Genomic DNA, 23,433 nt, shown 5'->3' on the forward strand with positions numbered 1-23,433 from the left:
CAGCATCTGCAACAGTGCTTCAGAAAATATGGCCTTTTTTCACAGGTAAGCAGAAATTTAAATCAAGGGCAGGGATGTTGAATAATCAACAGGGGAACATACTGACTGACTGACTGAGATGAAATAAAAGGAAGATGGAAGCAATACATTGAAGAGCTCTATAAAAGAGATTAAAGAATGACAGATTCATTCATGGAGGAACCGTATGATGAAGTACCAGAAATGTTAGAATGTGAGGTGGAAGCTGCTCTTAAAATACTTGGAAGAAACAAATCACCAGGAACAGATGGCATACTAACAGAGTTGCTACAAGCTACTGAGACTGAATCTGTCCAAATTTTGACAAAAATCTATCTATAAATAGGGAAAACTAAACAATGGCCCACAGACTGGAAGCGTTCAATATACATCCCAATTCCAAAGAAAGGGGAGCCCAGGGAATGCAGTAATTATCAAACTATTGCCTTAATATCCTTAACATCAGAAACGGGCGAACAGAAATCGTTCAGTTGCAGCTCGATGTCACGATTAGTCATGTTTAGGAGGGTATCTTTCAAGAAAGAAAGTTGCAGCAAGATCTCGTGCTGATCCAGTTTAGGTAATGCACAGAAACTTTCAATGAGCAGGCGTTCTTCAGGGACAAGGTTCCGAAGCACAGGGTCATCCTTTCTCTCAAACCCGTTCACTGGGTTTAATAGGTCTCCCTAGTAAAGAAGGGATGCGCTACTTAAGTTGGCTATCTGTTCCTAAGTACAGAAGGGCCTTTTCCTTGGCCCGTTTTGACGCCCTACCCTCTAAACTGTTGGAGGGCAGATTTGATAAAATCCTGAGGAACAGTAGATATTGTCCTTCTGACAAATCTGAAGTGGAGACGGTATCGCATGTCCTGTTTAAGTGTACATTTTATGACGAGGCTAGGAAAGGTCTTTTATACCCCATTCTGTAAGCTTCCCCTGGCCGCTCCTCAGATGTTCTTTTGTCAGCCCTCCTAGAGGATACTGAGAAATTAATTACCGTCCAAGTGGCCAAATTTTTGAACTTGGCCATGGAAATCAGACCTTGGGCATTGTTCTTAACCCATTGTACTGTTTGAAACTGCCTTCCCGTACAGTCTATTTTAAGCATATGTTGTATGTTTTAATTGCTTTGTATTTAGTTGGTTTTAATGTTTTGCAATGGTAGGTTGACTAAGCAATAAAGATTGTTGTTGCCTTAATATCCCATACAAGTAATGCTCAAGATTCTACAACAAAGGCTCTTACCATATATGGAGCGAGAAATGCCAGACGTCCAAGCTGGATTTAGAAAGGAAAGAGGCACCAGAGATCATATCACAAACATATGCTGGATAATGGAATGGAGCAAGGAATTTCAGAAAAAAATTGCCCTGTGCTTTATAGATTACAGCAAAGCCTTTGACTGTGTAGATCATGAAAAAATATGGAATGCTTTAAAAGAAATGGGGGTGCCACAGCATCTGATTGTCCTGATGTGCAACCTATACTCTGGACAAGAGGCTACTGTAAGGACAGAATATGGAGAAACCGATTGGTTCCCAATCAGAAAGGGTGTGAGACAGGGGTGTATTTTATCACCCTATTTGTTTAATCTGTACGCAGAACATATCATACAGAAAACGGGATTGGACCAAGATGAAGGAGGTGTGAAAATTGGAGGGTGAAACATCAATAATTTAAGATATGCAGATGACACCATACTACTAACAGAAACCAGTAATGATTTGAAACGAATGCTGATGAAAGTTAAAGAGGAAAGCACAAAACCAGGACTACAGCTGAACGTCAAGAAGACTAAAGTAATGACAACAGAAGATTTATATAACTTAAAGTGAACTTGTCAAGGATTATCAATACCTCGGCACACTCATCAACCAAAATGGAGACAATAGTCAAGAAATCAGAAGGCTAGGACTGGGGAGGGCAGCTGTGAGAGAACTAGAAAAGGTTCTCAAATGCAAAGATGTATCACTGAACACCAAAGTCAGGATCATTCAGACCATGGCATTCCCGATCTCTATGTATGGATGTGAAAGTTGGACAGTGAACAAAGTGGATAAGAGAACAATAAAACTCATTTGAAATGTGGTGTTTGGGGAGAGGTTTGCAGATATCATGACCATGAAAAAAGACCAATAAGACCATGTTTTCTGTCTCCAGTAAATGAGGGGCAAAGTAGTTGTGATGTTTGTCATGCAGTTTGGCCTTGCATATCTAATTGTATGGTTTTGTTTTACAAATGGACTCTGCCCAGTGGAAGTGGGCAATTCCAGTCAGGAGCGTAGTGGTAGTCTTTGAGCGCAGGGGTGGGAGAGGCGATGCCTTTTCAAAATGGTGCTAGGGGGTGAGATGGTAGAGTGGTCACCTCTTGTCCAGCCTCTAGAAGTTAAATCAGGGGTTGGGAACCTTCTTCAGCCTGACGGCCGTATTCCCTTCTGTACAACCTTCCAGGGGCCACAGGGCAGTGCTGCGTAGGGGATATACATTTTACCTTTGCACAGTTGACATGTTTCTACATATATCCCTCGCTAGCCACCATCCAGGCAAGTAAGATCCATGACCAGAGTTCAAGGACACGTTCCAGTAAGGTGTGAGGGTGTGAAATGATAAATACATTTATTTATTTATTTTAAATTTTAAATTGTTATTTTTACCCTACTCTAGCTGAAATGAGAGCCAGTGTGGTGTAGTGGTTGGAGTGTTGGACTATGACCTGGGAGACCAGGGTTCAAATCCCCACATAGCCATGAAGCTCACTGGGTGACCTTGGGTCAGTCACTGCCTCTCAGACTCAGAGGAAGGCAATGGTAAACCCCCTCTGAATACTGCTTACTATGAATACCCTATTTATAGGGTCGCCATTGACTTGCAGGCAGTCCATTTCCATTTTTTTTAGCTGAAATGTCTCCCAGAGATGCTTCAAACCACTATTTTATTTATTTATTTAACAAAATTTATATACCGTTTGATTGTAATAAAGCCTCTAAGTGGATTACACGAAATATTTAAATTATCAATAAAAACAGTTAAAAATAAGTAATTGAAAGCATTTAAAATATAATTAAAATTGACAATAAACTAAAAAGAGATGGTCTGGTTAGACTTGCCTAAACAAAACGGTTTTAAGCAGGTGGAAAGAACACACAGTGAGGGCCCCTACCTGATGTCAATAGGCAGGGAGTGCCAAAGTGGAGGAGCTGTCACACTTAAGGAACAATGTCTTACAAGTGCGGAACAAGTGCGGCACCTGTAACAGTGTCTGTTCCACAGAGCAAAGTGCTCAAGTGGGCATATATGGGGTAAGGCAGTCCCATAAATAAACAGGTCCCAAGCTAAGGGCTTGATATATCAATAGCAACACCCTGAACTTGGCCCAGTAATCAATCGGCAACCAGTGCAGATCTCTGAGCAGAGGTGTTAGATGCTGACAGGGTCTCACTCCTGTCACCAACAGTGCACTAATTGCAGTTTCTGGGTCAAGTGCAGGGGAAGCCCCACATACAGTGCATTGCAGTAATCCAGTCTTAAAGTCACCAATGCCTGAACTACTGTGGCCATGCTCTCCTGGTCCAGGAATGGCCATAGCTGTCGCAAGAAGTGCATCATGTAAAAGATACTTGTAGCCACTGAGGCTACCTGGGCCTTCAGTGACAAAACTGGGTCCAGGAGCACCCCCAGACTGCATGCTTCTCCTTAAGGGGGAGTACAACCCTACCCAGGGCAGGCAATTGACCAATTTCTCAGACACGGAAACCACTCACCCACAGTGCCTCTGTCATGCCAGGATTTAAGCTCAGCTTATTTTCACTCATTCATCCCACTACTGCATCCAGGCACCAGTGCAGGGTCTGTGGGGCTTCTTCTGATTCAGATGTTATGGAGAAATAGAGCAGAGTGTCTTCAGCATAGTCTTAGCAACTTGCCCCAAAATTGTGTCCTACCCTTTCCCTTTTTTTATTTTATTTATTGTATTTATATACCACCCCATAGTCGAAGCTCTCTTTTATGAAGCAATAAGAGACAGAATGCTGGGTCACAAGCACAATGCATCACCTACCTGTTGGTGGATGCAGCTATCAAGTGGCCATTTTTTAAAATTCTTTTATCATTTAAAATCCGAAGGAGATCTGCATTTGCAAATCCTACTAGACATCCAGCTAAATTGTAGTTTTAGGACTTGCCCTAGAATCTGAGGTTATCAGACTTTGGACACATCATGAGAAGACATGATTCACTAGAAGAGACAATAATGCTGGGGAAAACAGAAGGGAGTAGAAAAAGAGGAAGGCCAAACAAGAGATGGATTGATTCCATAAGGGAAGCCACAGACCTGAACTTACAAGATCTGAACAGGGTGGTGCATGACAGATGCTGTTGGAGGTCGCTGATTCATAGGGTCGCCATAAGTCATAGTCGACTTGAAGGCACATAACAACAACAACAACAAATGCAGACTAGTGGTTGGCAGGGCTGTGTCAAGCTCCTCACCTCACCCGTCTCAGTAGCCAGCAGTGACATGTGGCATTGGTAAGCTAGGTGAGCAATGTTGTTCTGTCTGCACTGACTGCTGCTGAATACAAAGGAGAAATGACACCAGTGGGGTGGGCCAGGAATAATAGGCATGCCCCATGCTACTTTGCACCTGCTTTTCAGTTATCTTACCATTATGCTTTACAGGAGTATAGCATGAAAAAAAAGGAAGTTCCTTGGTTAAACAGAGGTATCTCATTCACAGCCGCCTCCAAGAGACACATACAGCTTCATCAAAAAAGGGAACTATTAGCAACAGGTGAAGGATCACCTCCTTCCACAGGAATCTGCCCATGTGTAACAATCCACGCTGGAAGATTTTCTCTGGCCGTCCCTGTCAGCAGAGTAAAAGGGTTGGCAACTGGAAAAAAGTGTTTTTCCCAATTGTGGAATTTATTTCATTATTTATTTATTAAATGTATATCCTGCCCTTCCTCCCAGAAGGGGTCCAGGGCAGCAAACAAAACACTAAAAACTCTTTAAAAAATCTTAAAAACAGACTTTAAAAACATATCAAAACGAAACATCTTTAAAAACATCTTTTAAAAAAGCTTTAAAAACATCTTAAAAAGCAATTCCAACACAGAGGTGGACTGGGATAAGGTCTCTACTTAAAAGGCTCGTTGAAAGAGGAAGGTCTTCAGGAGGCACCAAAAAGATACCAGAGATGGTGCCTGTTTAATATTAAAAGGGAGGGAATTCCAAAGTGTGTGTGCTACAACACTAAAGGTCTGTTTCCTATGTTGAGGAGAACAGACCTCTTGATAAGATGGTATCTGCAGGAGGCCCTCGCCTGCAGAGCATAGTGATCAACTGACTACATAAGGGGTAAGACGATGCATTTTCCAGGGGTACCCACCAAGTTTGATAAGTTTTAGGTATCAGGGTAAGACTTAACTGATTTTAGAATTGCTGTGTGATGACATTTTAATGTTATTCTGCCGATTTTGTTTTGTTTGTGTTTTACAATTGTTTTAGTGTTTTATTCTATTTTTAGTAAGCTGCTTTAATTAAAAGAAATAGGATACAAATGTTTTAAATAAACAAACATTATATTTTCTCATTCTGTAAAGCATGAAGAAGTTACTAACTCCAATATGAAGGGTCTTCATTCCCCCCCACTAGATTATTCTAATATGTTCTAGATCATGTTTCCCCCATGGACCACTTGAAAATTGCTGACAGTCGTGGTAGATCACTTAATGGTTTTTTTCTGCCTTTTGTAGCAATTGAAACGAACTGTACAAAATGCTGTATGACTTCTAATTGTATTTTATTGCTTGTTTCTTATATTGTATTTTACTGTAGTAATCCAGTAACTTTCTATGTAGGGCTGCTCTTGAAAAGTATTAGGAAACTGCAACTAGTGCACAATACTGCTGCCGGGTTACTGATGAGTGCTAGATAGTTCCACTGAGTAATGCCGGTCTTGTTTGATCTGCACTGGTTGCAAATTGTTTCCAGGTTCAATTTAAGGTGCTGATGTTATCCTTTAAAGCCCTAAAAGGCAGAGGACCTTATGGACTGCTTTCTTTTGTATGTTTCTTCCCACACGCTCCAACCTAAATCCCTCAACCCCACAAAGCACAGCTAACAGACAGGGCCTTTTTCTATAGTGGCACTCATCCTGTGGAGCTCCTTGCCAAGTGAGGTGAATGAGGCCCCATCATTGCACTGCTTTAGATGGCTAGTGAAAACATGACTGTTGAAAAAGGCCAGATTATTTTTCTTTTTCCAGGTGATATTTTAATTCTGATGGCTCTTTTTGAATTTCTTGGGCTTTTGAAATACGATCCATACTGTTATCTATTTCAATACTGTTGTCATACACGAATGTTAGCCCCCTTGAGTTTCTTTTTAAAATTGGGCAGTCTATACTGTTCATCTAAAGAGCTGCACGGAATAGATAAGAAACTGAAAAGTGTCAATGATGTAATGCAGTGGTTCCAAAACTTTTCCTCCCCGGACCACGTGAAGGAACTGAACTTTGCTGTCCTGGGGAGTTATTATGGACTATGCTTTTGGGGGAGTGCTGTGTATAATATGGGAATGTGTGTGTTTTTCAGGGATTATAGGTTTAACCTGCTCATATGACCTGGCCTTGGGGCACAAATATGAAAGCAGTGAAACCTCCATTGTGTATGTGAGAAATGCCACATCTCTTGTCTAAGGGCAGGAAAATGAAAAGCTGCAAACTTCCTCTTGCCTGTAAATTGGCCACCAATACTTCCTGCTGCTTGGATCTTGCTGGGTGGAGGCTGTGATTGGCAGGGGATAGGTGAGGAAGCAGGGCCTTGAGCTTCCTTCGCCTCCTCATGGAATTATCTATGATATAGCTTCAATTCAGCTTGATATGCGTGATATAGCTTTATATGCTTTGAAATTTATCTTGGCTATTGCTCCTGACTGGGACACAGATGTTCAGAGGGAAAAACATCAGAACTGGCAAACACTGTCTACCCAAAAAGCAGAAGTGGTTAGAGAAAATTTTGTAATAGAGTGGGCATTTTACAGTAAGAAGCAGTCATCCGGTTATGCTGAATGCCCTATATGAAGACCCAGTCTCATGAATAACCTAGTTTCCAAATATGGTAATCTTGATGCTTGTATGCCGTGCCTATACATTTGTGTGTAACTATGCCTCAGGCACAGAGACTTCCCTTTTGTGATCAGGCAACCAGCACTGGGCAATCTCTCCTGATGGCCATCAGTATTTTCTTTTCATTGGAATAAATTTCTTTTTATTTATTTATTTAACAAAAAACATATAATTCAACAATATGTAAGAAATAAGGAAAGAGGGAAAATATAATTAAATGAAAATTTAAAATAAACAAACAAATAAAAATGAATGAATAAATAAGACACTAATGAAGGAAAAGATTTCAAATGTCATCCATTACAGAATACATTAAATGGCCATCTTTAAAGCTAGCTGGTATTCACAATCTTATAGATTGCTTGGCAAGAAAAAAGAAACACTGGAAAGAAATTACATTAGCTAGAGAGTTTGAAAAGTTGCTTTAGATGCAACTCAAGCAGAAAACCCCCAAACAAGTTCTCCAGGAAGCTAAATTTAAATGAGAGCAAGCATTTGTACCTTTTCTGAGCTAGGAAAACTTTCAACTATTGGAAAGGAGTAGGAAAAGGATGCATGTACTCTCTCTCTCTCTCTCTCTCTCTCTCTCTCTCTCTCACACACACACACACACACACACACACACACACACACACAATCTTGTTACTCCCACAATGCATGCTGAAGAACTCACTCTTGTTCCACAATTAAAGTTAAAATAAGAAGCATGTGTTCAATTATAGTTCTATTTAAACCTGATGGAAAAACGGAAAAACGGCAAAGAGTATGACACCTTAAAGACTAACAAATGTATTACAGAGTGTGTTACTCTGAGATACATACATCCACACAAATACAGATACTGTTTCAGGGTGAGAGGATTGTAAATAGGGAGGTCAGAAGATGAAATGCGGGCGGGGGGAATCATAATTACATTAGGAACAGTGGTCATTCACAACAAAGAAGTTCTATTGATTACACTGATACTTTTGCATTGGTAAGCTAATTAACATATGAACTGTGATAAATCCATTGTGTCAATTCAAGCCACAAGTGATAGAACTGATCCTCTTGATAAAAGAAGCTTGGTTATTGTTTATAATTAACACTTTCTGTACTTTTCTGCATTTTATTTCCTTCTGACCTCGCTGTTTATATATACTCCCCCACCCCCCACGTGCCTTGCAGATATATTATATGTACACCTACAACTCAAGATAACACTTCATACATTCAATGAAGTTGACTGTAAACGGACTGTAGTCCATGAAAGCTTATACGTGTTTTTTAAGACTCCCTCAGTCCTTTGATCCCCTTAGATAAGGATAACTTTCTGATTTTATTCTCACAAAAACCTCATTGAAGCTGATTGGATTGAGAGGTTGATTTGCCCATGCCCACTCTTTTGTTGCAAGAGACTAACACAGCAATTATCTCTCTGGAAATAAATATGGGGAAATTTTAGGGCTCATTGAGAGATAGTGCTTGCAAAATTTAATTCCTTTATTCTGGAATGTGTATTTTAAACACAACACGTGCAATTGCACATTATAAATATAAATTACCACGTGTATTGTGATTCAGAAATTTATTTACAAATTAGCCTGAAGATACATTATTTTGACCACCAACAGTACTATTACAGAGGAGGTGATACTGACATTCTACTCATCTTCCAGACAAAATGGGAAGATCAATGGTTCCACTATGGAGAACAATTAGCTTTTGTGTATGAATAATTTGAGTGCATTCATTTATATAAAAATGTATAAGCCACCTTTCCATTAATTAAAAAGTGGTATCCAGCAAAACATTAAGAATTAAGCATAATCAATCAAATAAAATATATTACTAGAGAAAGCTGTCTTAAACAGCACAAAAGTAGGGATTGAATAAAAGTAATCAATCAGACTTATAAATACTGAGTAGAGATTATACTATGACTACACACCAGAATTTTAATTAATAAATCAAGCCTAACAAGCAATATATGGAGCTATCCCAACTGGGAACTGACAACATATACAGGACAGTATTGTCTATACTGACTGACAGCAGCTCTCCAGGGCTGTAGGCAGGGAATCTCTTCCAGCTCTACCTGGAGATATTGGAGATTGAACCTGTAACATCCTGTTCTCATCACAGTGGTCAACCAGACACCTATGGGCTCCCTTTGGGAGGAAGGGCAGGATATCATTATCCCACAAGCAGGACCTGAGCACAAGAGCACTCTCCCCTCTTGTAGTTTCCAGCAACTGATTTAAGAATCATCCTGAGCCTCCAACCATGCCCACATACCATATGACATGAGACATACCACCAGCCAGATAGGTCAGGGCCAGCCCCGCTAAGTGTATGGTACCACACACTGTAGCACTCTCCTTTTGAAGGAAGCTTCTGCGGATGTATAGTGGTCAATCTTGTAGTGTTTGATGAAAGTTGATGGAGAGGACTGATTAACTGCTCTACAAATGTCCCTCAATGGTGCATTGGTTGTGAAGGTGGCCGTGCTGGAGGTCGACCTTGTCAAGTGGTTTGTGACTTCCTCTGGTGGTAGGAGGTGGGAATCCCTTAGATTCACATGTCATCTGGGCAGGGTTGCCGTTGATGCCTTCTTGCCTAATGACCTGGCTTGGACAGCGACTAAGAGAGTTTCTGCAGTCCTATGGTCCTTGGTCCAGTCAATACACATCTTGAGGGCATGTCTGACATCCAGGCAGTGCAGGTCCTTTTCCAGTGGGTGTATGGTGTTTGGGCAGAAGAATGGCTGGATGAGCTCCTGTTCCCTGTGGGTTCATATTCACCTTAGTGACAAAGTATGGGTCTGTTCTGAGAACTACCCAGTCCTTAGGGAAGATACAGAGGCGGCAAGCTGTGGAGAGGGCCCCCAACTTTGAGATGTGCCTGGTCATGGTGATGATGATGAGAAAGAGGACCTTGTATGGCAGGACCTAGAATGGTATGGTGTGTAGAGGTTCAAACAGAGGTTGCTACAATGCCCGCAAGACCCTCTGTAGACCCCATGATAAGCAATGGTGGATGACTGGGGCATATGAAGCAGCTGCAATTCTCAGTCACATATTAGTGGATGGGTATCGACTGGTTGGTTGGACGTGGTGGGGAAGACTGCCAAGATGGCTGATGGCTGTCTTTGCAGAGTGCTAACCTTCAGCCCTAGCTGGAGACCCTTGTGCTGCATGGTAGCCCTAGAAAGGTGGATGCACCTGGTATGACACCAACAGGCAAAAGCTTTCCAAGTCATTTGATAAATCTTGGTTGTGGAAGTCTTTGACTTTCAAAGATGATGTCCACGACTACCGTGCCCAGCCCGTAGCATTTCAGATTCCTCTGCTCAATTGCCATGCTATCATTTTCAGCCAGTCTGGGTCTAGGTGCTGACCAGCCCCTGGGACAGGAGGCCTGGCCTGCAAGGCAGCTGCCACAGGTCTGCTGCCAATAGACTGAGGAGTTCTGAGAACCATGGGCGTCAGGGCGACTATGATGCAATCAGGACAAGGTGGGCCCTCTCCACTCTCATCTTCCACAGGGGGCACACTAGGAGAGGCAGCAATGGAAAGGCATACTGGAGACCCAGCGGACAGAGCTGTGACAGGGCATAGGAAACTCCACAAGTGGGACATGAACACAGTAGCACTCTCCTCGCTTACGATCCCCAGTCCCAGGTATTCAGAAGAATACGACTCTAGTTTTGGAGGTAATATAGAATTATCATGACTAGTAGTCACTGATAGCCTTATCCTTCATGGAAACATAGAGTTGGAAGGGGCCTATAAGGCCATCAAGTACAACCTCCTACTCAATGCAGTAATCCAAATTAAATCATGAATTTATCTGGTCCTCCCTCTTTTAAATCTGTCCTAGATAGGAGCCATCATTACATCTTGTGGTAGCAAACTCTATGTGCTATGGGAATACTTCCTTTTGTCTGTCCTGAATCTCCCACCATTCTGCTTCAATGGATGACCCTGAGTTCTAGTATTATGAGACAGAAGAAAAAACCTCTCTCTATGAATAATTTTAGTCATCTCTATCACTTCCCCCTTTACTCATATTTTTCTCAGAACTAAAAACCTTTCTATTTTGGATTATGCATGTAGACTTAGGAGAAAACACTGTCTGAGAAGAGGTGTGCTGTTTTCTGTGGTAGAGGAGGAAAAATGCCTCTTCTAAGATGGCCCCTGGATTCTGTTGGTTTTGTAAATGCTAGCACTAAAAAATAATTAACATTTTTGTCAAAAACTTTGCTGCCTGATCAGCAAAGAGACAACTTTTAATTTCTGAAAGATTTTGCATCAGCTAAGCTAAATGCGTTGTATCCCCATACACATAAGGCCTAAAATAAAAAGAACCCCCTTCAAACGGTGGATCCAGACTAAGGTAGCTGAATTTAGATACCACTGAAATCAAAATGGAAAAATGGAAATGGACTGCCTTCAAGTCGATCCTGACTTATGGCGACCCTATGTATAGGGTTTTCATGGCAAGCGGTATTCAGAGGTGGTTTACCATTGCCTTCCTCTGAGGCTGAGAGGCAGTGACTGGCACAAGGTCACCCAGTAAGCTTCATGGCTGTGTGGGCATTCAAGCCCTGGTCTCCCAGGTCATAGTCCAACACTCTAACCGCTACACCAGATCAAAAGGGTAAGGTAATTATGAACTAACTCCTCATTGATTTCAATCAGTCCTAAATTCAACTAATTTAATCTGGATTCAGTCCCAAATCTCTCAGTTCACAGTTTTCACTCACCACAGAAGACCAAATAAATGACTATTAAGAACAAAAGAGGAGCCCTGCTGAATCAGACTAAAAAGTGTATCTAGTCCAGCATCTGGTTACCAACAGGAGCCAAACAGATGCCATCATCTATTGCACATGCAGGGCACCCCTCACCTCTCTTTTCACCCCACCCCTAGTAACATCCGGAGGAGCATGCTTCTGAATATGTAAAAGAAAAGGTACAGCCCTATTCTCCCCAGATGCATGGGCTTATCCAGTATTTCCAAGCCTGGTGCCCCCACTTCTACCTCAGATGGGGACCTGGTGGCTTCGTCTTATAAATAATATTAATATTAATTTTAAAAAAATAAAACACTATACAAACATAACAAAAAACACAAAACTATAGCAATACCACCCCCACACAGCCACAGGAAGGTTTCTTAGTTATGTACAGCTCACTGCACCCTAGCATTGCTAAATACATGCCGAATTCCTGTAGTTCAGAGGGGGAAAAAGTTATTGAAATTGCCCCCCCAATTTATACAGCCACATTCAGACTTTTCTGACATTGCCCCAAGATCTGAGCACGATCTTCCAAACGTGAAAGACGTGAAAACACTGAATGTATCTGTTTGTTAAATTGGAGTAAGTTCTGCAGCCATGTTAGCTCCAGCAAAGTCATTTCTTTTTTTAGATTGTGGGTAAAACCTGCCAAGGCTCGGAAAGACTTGAATATTGGGAGGGGGGGAGAGAAGTGGCAGAGAGAATACGATGTTTTTGAGGTCCTTTGGTGGAGAAGGAAACAAGAATGCAGTCTCTGCCAATGAAAGGAGAAGAGGTACCACAGAGAGTAGGCAGGTTGCCAAGTGAGCTCGGCAGCGTGACCGAGCTGCATTGAGTTTCTTTAATGAAAGCCAGGAAAGAACACATTACACAGTGTTTCTTCAGAGAGCTAAGCTAGCCTCCAGTGATTGAAATCAATAAAAACAGTCGGCGAGAGGCCCAAGTGGGGGGAGAACCAAATCTCCATTCCAGCGTTCAGTTTGCTTTCCACTTTCGCCCTTCCCTTAGAAGTTAAACTTTGATAAACTACACATTACTCCTTGCAGCACTCCAAAGATTTTTTTAAAATTATTTTTGGTCCAGGAGCCTGGTGAGTGGACAGCCGTTTTAAGCTTTCCTCCAACTCACCCCCTCTATTCAGTTTTACAGCATGTAAAGCAGTGAAAGGATTGTTTTGAACGTGAAACCTGCCGAGGAGGACACCTCTGGACAAGTGCCTAATCTTATGCTTGGGGTGGGGAAGACAGGATAAAATCTATAGCTGAAAAATGTTAAAAGAAACAAAAGAGGAAGTAAAACATGGAATTTTATTCAGCAAAAAGCTCTCTGCCTGGATAGCATGTCAGCTGCTGCTGTGGCAAATTACTGAAACTGCTGAAGAGACACCTTAAAGGGGGATGATCCGACTCTACAGCAGAGCAGGAAGACCTGAGAATTCATGTTCAGTTAAGAGTTCAGGATCAATCTTGGGTAAGTCTCTGAGAAGTTTTTAGCATTTTGGTTGAAAATCCTAAAATTAAAAAGACACTAATCTTTATAACCACTTAAAATGTTTTCAATGTGCCTTCTTGTTAATTCTTTGAAGACTAAATTCAACATATTGTAGCAATCTAAATGAGATGTTTCAAAAGTTCTGTCAGGACCAATCATCGCATAATTACTTTTTTGAACTACAACTCCCATCAGCCCAGTCCAGTAGCCATGCTGGCTGGGGCTGATGGGAGTTGTAGTTCAAAAAAGTAACTTTTCCAAGCTCTGCATATAATGGCCAAATATGCACAAAGTCTGGGTGGGGAATTTACTTTTTAATTTCTGTCACAGTGTTTTTGTGTAACTTGATTTATTGACAAGAGTCCGGCCATTACGTAACTCCACCTGCTCCCTAAAGTACTCTGTGTTCCATGTGTTAGGGAGCTTGATTTGCTGAAACATCGGGGAGGCCATACGTTGAAAGCAAGCTGCATTTCTGAAGGTTTCAGTAATGATTTTCGAATGGATCATGTATCTACTTGATCCACTCTATAGAGCTTCATTACCATAGCAGCTACACAGAGCACATACAGTCTGCATACTTTTAAAAACTACAAATAAAGTATCTATTACTTCTAAAACAATTTACACAAGATTCACCAGAATGATTTTAAATTCATGTCGAGATGTTAAACAGAGTGTGTGTGTGTTTGTCTCTCGCTCGCTCGCTCGGGGATGAACAGGAAGGGAGACCAGGGCAGAAGGTTCTGCTGCTAACTCTCATGACTTTTATGTGACTAGAAACCAAAAATCAGGAAAACCTAATCTTACTTGCCATAATGGTTGCTGAGGGAGGGGAAAAGTCAATAGAATTTTAGGCTGAAAACTGAAGAAAGCAAGTGCATATCTTCCAACATTTCTCAGATGAGAACAGGTTTATGTCATGAAGGCTCTAGTTCTACTCTGCTTCCTGTATTCATTGACTCTGAAACAGCTTATCTGCCATTCACTAAAAAGCCAAGATTGTTCTTGTTCTTTTGGTTAAAGGCATGCTGGAAAAATATTTTTGCCCTACAATATGTTATGAATAGTTCAAAATACACCTCAGCAGCTGCAGTGTCTGAAATGATAGGCTGAGTACTACATGGAGACTTAAGTGTTTATACTCATGCATGTATTATGTATGTGGGCTAGAGACAAGATGCCTCCATTTTCCACACAAGATATTTAAGTTCTAGACATCCCAGGGAGGGAGCTGGTGTATTGAAAAGGCATCTCCAAAACATAAAAATAGGGACAGCGATGTACCATACCAGAAAACAGGGTAGTCGGAAAATATGCATGGAAAAAAAACATCCTAACACATTTATTGTTTTAAAATGTTAATGATTATAAATTAATTTCACATAAGAACATCCAGTTTGGGCCTGGATATTCTGATGTCTGTACTTCCCCCAACAGTAAAAGAACTTCCCCTATATGAACAGACAGACCAGAAACCAGAAAACTGCAGCAATCCATGGCAAAAAAATAAAGAAAAGAAAAATATTCAGTGGAAGAGTGTTTTATTTTTAGAAAATAACCTGGGGGGGGGAATAACACCAGGCGTTCCAGAGCAACTTTGGATATTTTCTTCATAATTTCTCCGTTATCAGGTATCCAACATCATTCCTTACTGGAAACACTGCCGGTCTGCAAGGACACACACAGGATCTGGATTGCACAAGTTGATAGCATGATAGCCACACCCTGGGCAGCAGTGGAGGACTGGATAGCCATTTGCTTCCTTCCAGTTTCCATAATCTGGTTCATAACCCATGACCACCACCACAGGACTAAATCATCATGTTAACTTGCATGTATGAATGAGCCACCACAGACAGGAACACAGAGGACATAATTTTCCTATTACCTCACATCAATTTTAATCTATTAATATGATTCAGTTGCCAGCCATCAGCTGTAAAACAGACCTAAATTCCTATAGTATAGGCCACCCGTAAATAAACTCAGTATCAGAAATGTCCTGTTTTCCCCTAACCTTTTCCTCTGTGTTTTCTTCCCTTCCGTCTTTTCATTTTTGAAAAGTTGGGGTTCACTTGTGATGTTTTAGTGCTATAAGCAAACTGACTTGACTAAAAACAAAATTCTGACTGAATCTAAGCAAACTCATGAAACTGACTACACCATACAGACATTGCACACTTGTATGTTAAACTCCATGTCATAAATGCACTACAGAAAAACTGATCTGCAATAGATCAGAAACTGGCAACTCCTGGGCCAAGTATGGGTCACTGACTGAGGCCATCCACTCTTCCCATTGCCATCCTTAGAGGCAAAAAGTAGTGTGGATGGGCAGAATCTGTAACAAGGGGGGTTGGCAGCAAACCACTGTGGACAGTAGAGCCTTTGATATTCCATAGCTGACATTTTCTTTTGAAGGGAAGACTGTAGTGGCAGAGTGCCTGCTTTGCATGCAGAAGGTCCCAGGATAAATCCCAACATCTCCAGGTATGACTGTGGCTTGTCAGAAACCTTAAAGAGCTGTTGTCAATAAATGCAGACAACAATGAGCTAGATGGACCAATGATCTTATTCAATATAAGGCACCTTTTAAAGTTTCAATGGAGGGAAAGGGACAAACAATTCATGAATACTTTATGAAGAGAAAAGCAGTTAATTAGGCTGATCTGGCATTAATATGGTGCCGAATGTAACCACAGTTCAGAGGGTTCCAATCTACTTCCAAGTTGTGGTTAGAAGAGAGCTTTGATTAGTCTTAACCTGGTGTACACTGTATCAACATAATGCTTATCTATGGTTAAGGCTGGTGGACAGGATTACCACCTCTTGATGTCAAAAATGGAACGGATGTTGTAAACCAGTCAGGTCCTTCTTGTAGACTTCCAGGAGGTACCTGGTTGGCCACTGTTAGAACAGGATGCTGGACTAGATGGGCCACTGGCCTGGTCCAGCAGGCTCTTCTTATGTTCTTAATTTTGGAACTGGGTGGAGCCAGAGACAGGTCAGGAGGTGGAGCCTCTTGGACTCCAGAGAGAACAGTAAAAGCTTTCCATTTGCTCCTATGCCGCTGCCAGATACAGTGGGCTGAGCCCATGCATGCATTCTGTTGTTGTTGTTATATGCCTTCAAGTCGATTACAACTTATGGTGACCCTATGAATCTTTTTGGATATATTCATAAGGTTTTCATGGTAAGAGGTATTCAGAGGTGGTTTCCCATTGCCTTCCTCTAAGCCTATGGCACCCGGTATTCCCAGGCGGTCTCCCATCCAGTACTAACCAGGCCTGACCCTGCTTAGCTTCCCAGATCAGACAAGATCGGGAGTGTTCAGGGTAGTATGGCCGTAGGCGCCTGCATTCTAGGATGAGGCAAAAAGCTCCATAGGGAAGCAGGTGTAAGAACAATCCCTGCAGCTACCACTGACAACTTACCAAGTTGCTCTGCCATCACCCACCCTATCTGCCGTGGTTTACAAAGCTTATTCGGGGCCAGAGGAAAGACAGCAATGGAGGAAACAGACACACATACTCTACAGGCTCATGGCCAAGAGCATGTCAAGTGATGAACTGGAGCAGAGCTTGGACTGAGCTCGATAACATGGCACATGCATTAGATACACAGTTGAAGCTGAGCACTGTGGAAATGATGTTACTTTTAATTGAAAAGCAACTTGTCATGAACTGCTGCCAGTTCAGTCCCAGGACTGAATTCCTAAACCCTGGGCAATTGATCCTGGCCAGGAACAACCCGTGCCTCCCTTATCAGGACTGAGTAAACCAACAACAACCCTGCAATGAAGGTAGACTGCCACCACCCCTTACTCCTGGTCACCCACTCTGGGCCAAGGGGACACCCAAAGTGCCAGAAAAAGGCCTGCCAAGGATTTCAAAGACAAGAGCCAAAGGTACATTCCTTGACCTGGAGCCTTTAGGCAAAATACCCAAATATCCAGTAGTCTGTGGCTAAATGGCCAAGGTGTTGGACACAGAGCCAAATCTCCCTTGCAATGAACATACACTGGTAAATAAGAACTAGCTTTATTAGAATAAAAAATATAAGTGCACAAAGGCCTTTTAAGTTGAGACCTATCCTAGTCTGCGTGTGTTGGAATTGCTTTTTAATATGTATTTTTTAAAAAAACTTTTTTCTAAACAATATGGTTTTTTAAACTCTTTTTATTTAAGATGTTTTTAAAGCTTTTTAAAAATGTTTTTAAAGTTGTTTTGTTTTAATGTATTTTAAGGTCTGTTTTTATGATGTTTTAAAGTGTTTTTAGTGATTTGTTTGCCGCCCTGGACTCCTGTTGGGAGGAAGGGCGGGATATAAATCAAATAATAAATAATAAATATGGCAGTAAAAAGACTCCTGAAATCCCACACCCCTGACGGCCAGGTAAAATACAGAGAGTTACAGTCACAGATAAAAATAACAAAACTGTCAAGCCTAGTCTATACTTACAATAGAGGTAAACAGCCAACCATCTCATGGTTCCACATCTCCCCAGAGATGCAAGGCTTGGATAGCAGATAGAATATGGAACCCCAACATAGATAGCACCAGCAAATGTTGGGGAACAAAGACCCAAGGTCTGGATCCTATTCTTATGGGAAAATGCCCAGCAACAGCCAGGAATTAATTAGCCAATCAGACGACTTTCTGATGACAAAACCTTCTGGAGCTTTTGTGCCTTCCGAGGTCCCACTGTATCAAAAGTACATACAGAATGCAGAAGATGACACAACTTTTGCATTAAATGGGGTTCTTGCTAGCCAAGTATATAAAGCATTCTGAAGCCAGCAGTTTTATAGTTTTAAATGGTTTTTGCAAATGAAAGGCAAATTCACGAGCAGACATGCACTCCAAATCATGGAGCAATTACCACACAGAAAACCACTAACGCCAGGAACACAAAATGTGGTGCCTTAGCCCTTAAACTAGCTTGTTGAATGGCTTTGTGCACACCCACACGTGGGTGCACCATTTCCCTCAACTGTCCATATTACTGAAGCTGCACAATTATATGGCACTCAGGAATGGTTAGCAATGAGCAGTATCCCATTCCAACAACGTTTTCATACACTGAGAGAAGTCAGATATTAAGTGTCACGAGATAAAATGAGTTCAACCAGGGGGCATATGTTAAGCAGCTGTGAGCAGAGCTGCCTCAGTGTTCAGCCTCAACGTCAGCGCAGAAGCTCTGCTTTTTACATCTGCCTTCCTACACCTACACACTTCCCCACATATGTATGTGTATATAAAAAGAATAAACCCAGTTTAGTTTTCAGGTCTGGAATAGCAAAACACGATATGCTGAGTACCAACTTACTATGTCTGGTCACTTCAGAGACTGGCCAGATTTTTCATTTGAAACATTAAATAAGTCAGTTGCCAAAATGCAGCATTTTCTCCTTTAAATGTTTTCTAATAGGGCAAATGTAGGAAGTAGGTGAGAAACTGCAAACTCCATTGAAAAAGAGATGAACTATTTAGTCTGGGGGAAACACCAAGTGGGTAAAGGCAGCAGGTGGAAAAATTAGGATGTGAGGGGAGAATAATGGAGAGCAAGTGAAGTTGCTTGCCCATTATGTCCAAGCAGGAATTAAAGTGACAGGCTCACACCCCAAAAACAGATTAAGGATACTTTCTGCTGAGAAGCAAGCTGATTAACCTATATTTGTAGGTTATTAAACCTGGATTAAATCTCTCCCACAGTCTACATGTTGCCTGAGCCAGAAGGCAGCATGTCAACACACCATCTCCCAATCTATGAGATAAAGGAAGCGTCACTTTTTCTTTCAATAAAGTCCCTCAACAGTATACAGTAGCATGGACTTAATCCATCTTTGTTTCATGCCCTGTACAAGCCTGAGAAAACTGCTCATGACATAAGGAACATCAGAAGAACCTGCTGGACCAGACCAGCGTCCCCTCTAGTCCAGCATCCTGTTCTCACAGTGGGCAGCCAGATACCCATGCGAAGCCCACAAGGAAGACCCGAGCGCAAGAGCACTCTCCCCTCCTGTGGTTTCCAGCAACGGGTATTCTGAAGCTTACTGCCTCCAACTATGCAGGCAAAGCAAAGCCATCATGGCTAGTAGCCATTGATAGCCTTATCCTCCATGAATTTGTCTAATCCTCTTTTAAAGCCATCCAAGGTGGTGGCCATCACTGCCTCCTCTGGGAGTGCCTAACTTTCAGCTGTATGAAGAAGTGCTTTCTGTCCTGAATCGTCCAACATTCAGCTTCATTAGATGTTCACAAGTTCTAGTGTCATGAGGGAGAGAAACCTCTCTCTAGCCTCCGTTTCCATGCCATGCATACTTTTATAAACTTCTATCATGTCACCTCTTACTCGCCATTTCTCTAAACTAAAAAGCCTCAAATGCTGCAACCTTTCCTCATAAGGGAGTCGCTCCATCCCTTCATTGTTGACTTTTTTTGAACCTTTTCCAACTCTAGAATATCCTTTTTGAGGTGAGGCAACCAGAACTGCACACAGTATTCCAAATGCGGTCACACCAGATAGTTGTATAATGGTATTGTAACAGCAGTTTTATTTTCAGTACCATTCCTACTGATCCGTAGCATGGAATTTGCCTTTTTCACAGCTCCCACACCGGGCAAAGGTTTGTTTGTTTTTTACAACTCTAAGCAGGCAGTAAATTGGTATTTGGTGTAGAATTTATCATCCTCAAGACCTCTGTCTTTTTTTTTAATGCAATTTTTTTGCCCTTATAGTAACTACGAGTAACAGTGAATGCTTGATGTAATCTTAAAAGGGAAGGGGCAGTAGATCTTCTAGGACTCAGGCTGACAATGCCCTGTAAAGTTTATGGTTTGTCTCCTCCAGATATGAGCTGTGAACAAGAATGCATCTTGGTTACAGCTTGTAGTTTGTTTGGATTGAGCAATCCACGAGCCTGGATTCAGATGACATGCTAAGCTAAACAATGGTTTAGCCCTGGCTAGCACAGCAACAAGACGACAGGGAAGATGCTAAGCCATGGTTTACGCTAAGTCATTTTTGGCTTAGTGTTTGTTATGCGCAAACTGGGTCATTTTATAAGTTATGCATAATATATACATTCAGTTTTTCTTAAGACAGCATGTGAACTATCCTGGCACATAGCCCTGCATGTTACTTGCATCAAGCTCTGATCTGTTGATATATTTAGGAATAAAGAGAATTATAACTCTTGGCCAAATCTTGGGCTCTTGACTATTTCTTTCAGTGCTATGATGCGATCACGGGAAAAGCAGCAGTGGTATGCTCATTGGTCTACAGAGGCACACGAAGAGCTGAGTTCCATAAACACACCCTAAGTTGTGTGAATGAAGTAATGTAATAAATGGATCAGCTCTGTGGAATGGGCACTGGTGGCACCATGCTGTGGTGGCTCTGTTCATACCTACAGGGTCATATCTAGAGAGTAGTAATGGGAGAGTACACCTCGGGCCCCTGGTGTTTATACTGTGAAATGCCACAGGGTACTATGTTGTTGCCAGTACTTTTCAACATCTACATGAAGCCATTGGGAACAGTCATCAGGAGCTTTGGGGCAAGGTGCCATCAGTACGCTGATGATATCCAGCTCTATTTCATGATTACTTCTGAATCAGGAGAAACTGTGCAAGCCCTGGACTGGTGCCTGGATGCAGGAGTGGACCGGATGAGGGTCAACAAACTGAGCTTGAATCCAATTGCCTGTCCTAGATGGGGTTGCACTCCCTCTGAAGGAGCAGATACACAGTCCGGGGGTACTCCTTGCTCCATCTCTGTCACTAGAGGCTCAAGTGAGCTCTGTGGCCAGAAGTGCTTTCTGTCAGCTTTGGCCAGTACGCCAACTGTTCCTGGACCATGATAGCCTGCCCACAGTGGTCCATGCATTGGTAACCTCAAGACTTGATTACTGTAATGTGCTTTATGTGGGGCTGCCCTTGTATCTTGTCCAGAGGCTGCAACTAGTGCAGAATGCAGTGGCCAGACTGCTCACAGGAAAAGACTACTGGCAACATGTTACCCTACTGCTGGAAGAACTGCACTAGTTGCCAATTTGCTACTGGGCCCAGTTCAAGGTACTTGTGTTAACTGACAAAGCCCTAAACAACTCGAGGGCCGCCTAGCTCTTTATGTTCCATCTCAATCACTGAGATCTTCTGATGGGGCACTCTTAGTGGTTCCCCATGCGCCTGAGGTTCAGTTGGCCTCCACCTTTAGTATGGCAGGCCATGTCCTGTGGGTCTCCCTACCGATAAAGGTTTGGCAAGAACCACCCCTTCTTTCTTTCAGGTAGCTCCTGAAAACTGAACTTTTTAAACAGGCCTTTTAATATGAATTTTCTTTTCTAACCAATGCAGTACTTATGGGCTGCTTTTATTGTTGTTTTAAACAATGTTTTTATTGGTTTTTAATTCTATCGTGTCTTCGTATGTTTCAATGCCGCCTTGACATACATCTACGAAAAGTGTGGCTTACAAATATTTTAAGAAATAAATAAATAGCAAGTGGATGTGGCTGAAATCCACTTAGAACTAGAGCTGCAACTTTTAATCAATTAAAAACATTTTCATTGTCTAAAAAGCACCCCCAATTAATCAGGCAACACATTTTAATTTTTTAATTTAAGTTCTTCAAGCTGCCGATGGTAGGCACCATCTTAAAAAGGGATTTCACCTTCATTCTCACATAGGAAGCTATGTTTCTTATAAGATGGTACCAGCTGTGACATATGTGGACCATCTAGAAACATTTGCAAGCCTGTGTCTCTTGTACCACAGGCACATTTTTCATGCACAATTTATTTATTTATTTACATCCCACCCTTCCTCCCAGCAGGAACTAGCATTTATTTACTATGTAAAATATTTGTACACAACAACTAAATATACATTGTTCAATTATGCAATCACATGCAAAGCCTACAACTTAAAAATGATGTGCTAAGTGGTCACACCACAACTAAGTCTTGGAGTCCTTCTTTACATAATCAGCTTTGGCTGCAGGAGCTATTATTTCCCAAATCACAGTGTTTTAAGCATTCAGTTGTACAGCCTTCCAGTCCACAAAGACAAAACAGGAAATAGAAGTACCATCAGCCAGAAGATCATAAAGGGGTCTAAACTTTCTAGATGCAAATAATGTCCTTTTGTAGTGTGAGATACAAGTTTATATCCTTCATCAACTCTGTCTTTTGTTCTTAATACTCACAAGATAACAAAAAGGAAAGGAAGTTTTAGCTTTTGGATAGCTTGGAAACACAATCCTTGATTTTCTGGTGGTTGCCTCTCTACATTTGTGAATACAGCATTGCCAAAATTTGAGTTTGGCATTATGTGAACAAGCAATCAAGGAGCCCAGGGTTCTTGTGTGCTTCCTTTCCTGTTCTGAAGCAAAATCTAGCATTTTGTCCAAAATGGCAAGCTAAGTTTTGTGCTTGCCCTACAAATAAGCATTGGAAACCGGGTCAAACAAGGCAAGGAATAGCTGTATGCAAGGAGAAGGGCTGCATGACACCAAGGCCTGAATTTGTTATTCACAAGCACCAAACCATGGTTTGGAATTACATCTAAACCACTCCTTTGTGTTTGAATAAACACACAATCACTCAATTTGATATCTTATTTTTTTTAAGAACATACCCATGTTAATCCATTTTATTTCCTCCCACTTCAACTTCAGTCACATATGACATAGTTAACCTGACATGTATGGGATAATTAGATATTAAAGCATTCCGATTTTATGAAGACCTTAAATTACATGAATAATTTGAAGATGTTATTTCTCATTTAACATACTTTCTTTTTATTCTGTACTCAGGAAAGACATTCTGCTGGAAGGCCAATGGGAGTGTTTTGTTTCAGCATAGAACTCTAGGAACACTCTGCCCCATCCCATCCAAATTACTCAAAACCATCTATGCTAGGAGGCAGCTATTGGTATTAATAAGAAGCTGGGGGTGTGTGGCTTCCCTGAAGTACCTGTATAGTCACTTTGCTCTAATTAA

The 23,433-nt window shown here is 41.6% G+C and overlaps 2 protein-coding genes and 1 pseudogene across 8 annotated transcripts in view; 1 reads left to right on the top strand and 2 right to left on the bottom strand.

Moving 5' to 3' along the window:
- Nucleotides 1–23,433, bottom strand: part of C17H7orf50 (chromosome 17 C7orf50 homolog) — a 172,923-nt gene that overhangs the window by 46,587 nt on the left and 102,903 nt on the right. The gene's annotated exons all lie outside the window — the stretch shown is intronic.
- The window catches only part of GPR146 (G protein-coupled receptor 146), a 48,783-nt gene continuing 38,119 nt past the window's right edge, over nucleotides 12,770–23,433 (top strand). The window contains exons 1-2 of one of the 4 annotated variants that reach the window (XR_009759379.1): nucleotides 13,330–13,399; nucleotides 15,055–15,510. Coding sequence is in view for 1 of the 4 variants with exons in the window: in XM_061599523.1 (XP_061455507.1) it covers nucleotides 13,327–13,399 (73 nt within the window). In the remaining 3 variants the exon portion in view is untranslated. Of the gene's footprint in view, nucleotides 13,400–15,054; nucleotides 15,511–23,433 lie in introns of those variants that run through there. The other 3 variants (XM_061599523.1, XM_061599525.1, XM_061599527.1) reach the window with 3 other exon arrangements.
- Nucleotides 16,658–16,775, bottom strand: LOC133372156 (5S ribosomal RNA; annotated as a pseudogene).

Source organism: Rhineura floridana, chromosome 17, assembly GCF_030035675.1.
Source record: "Rhineura floridana isolate rRhiFlo1 chromosome 17, rRhiFlo1.hap2, whole genome shotgun sequence".
In the NCBI taxonomy this organism is placed as follows: domain Eukaryota; kingdom Metazoa; phylum Chordata; class Lepidosauria; order Squamata; family Rhineuridae; genus Rhineura; species Rhineura floridana.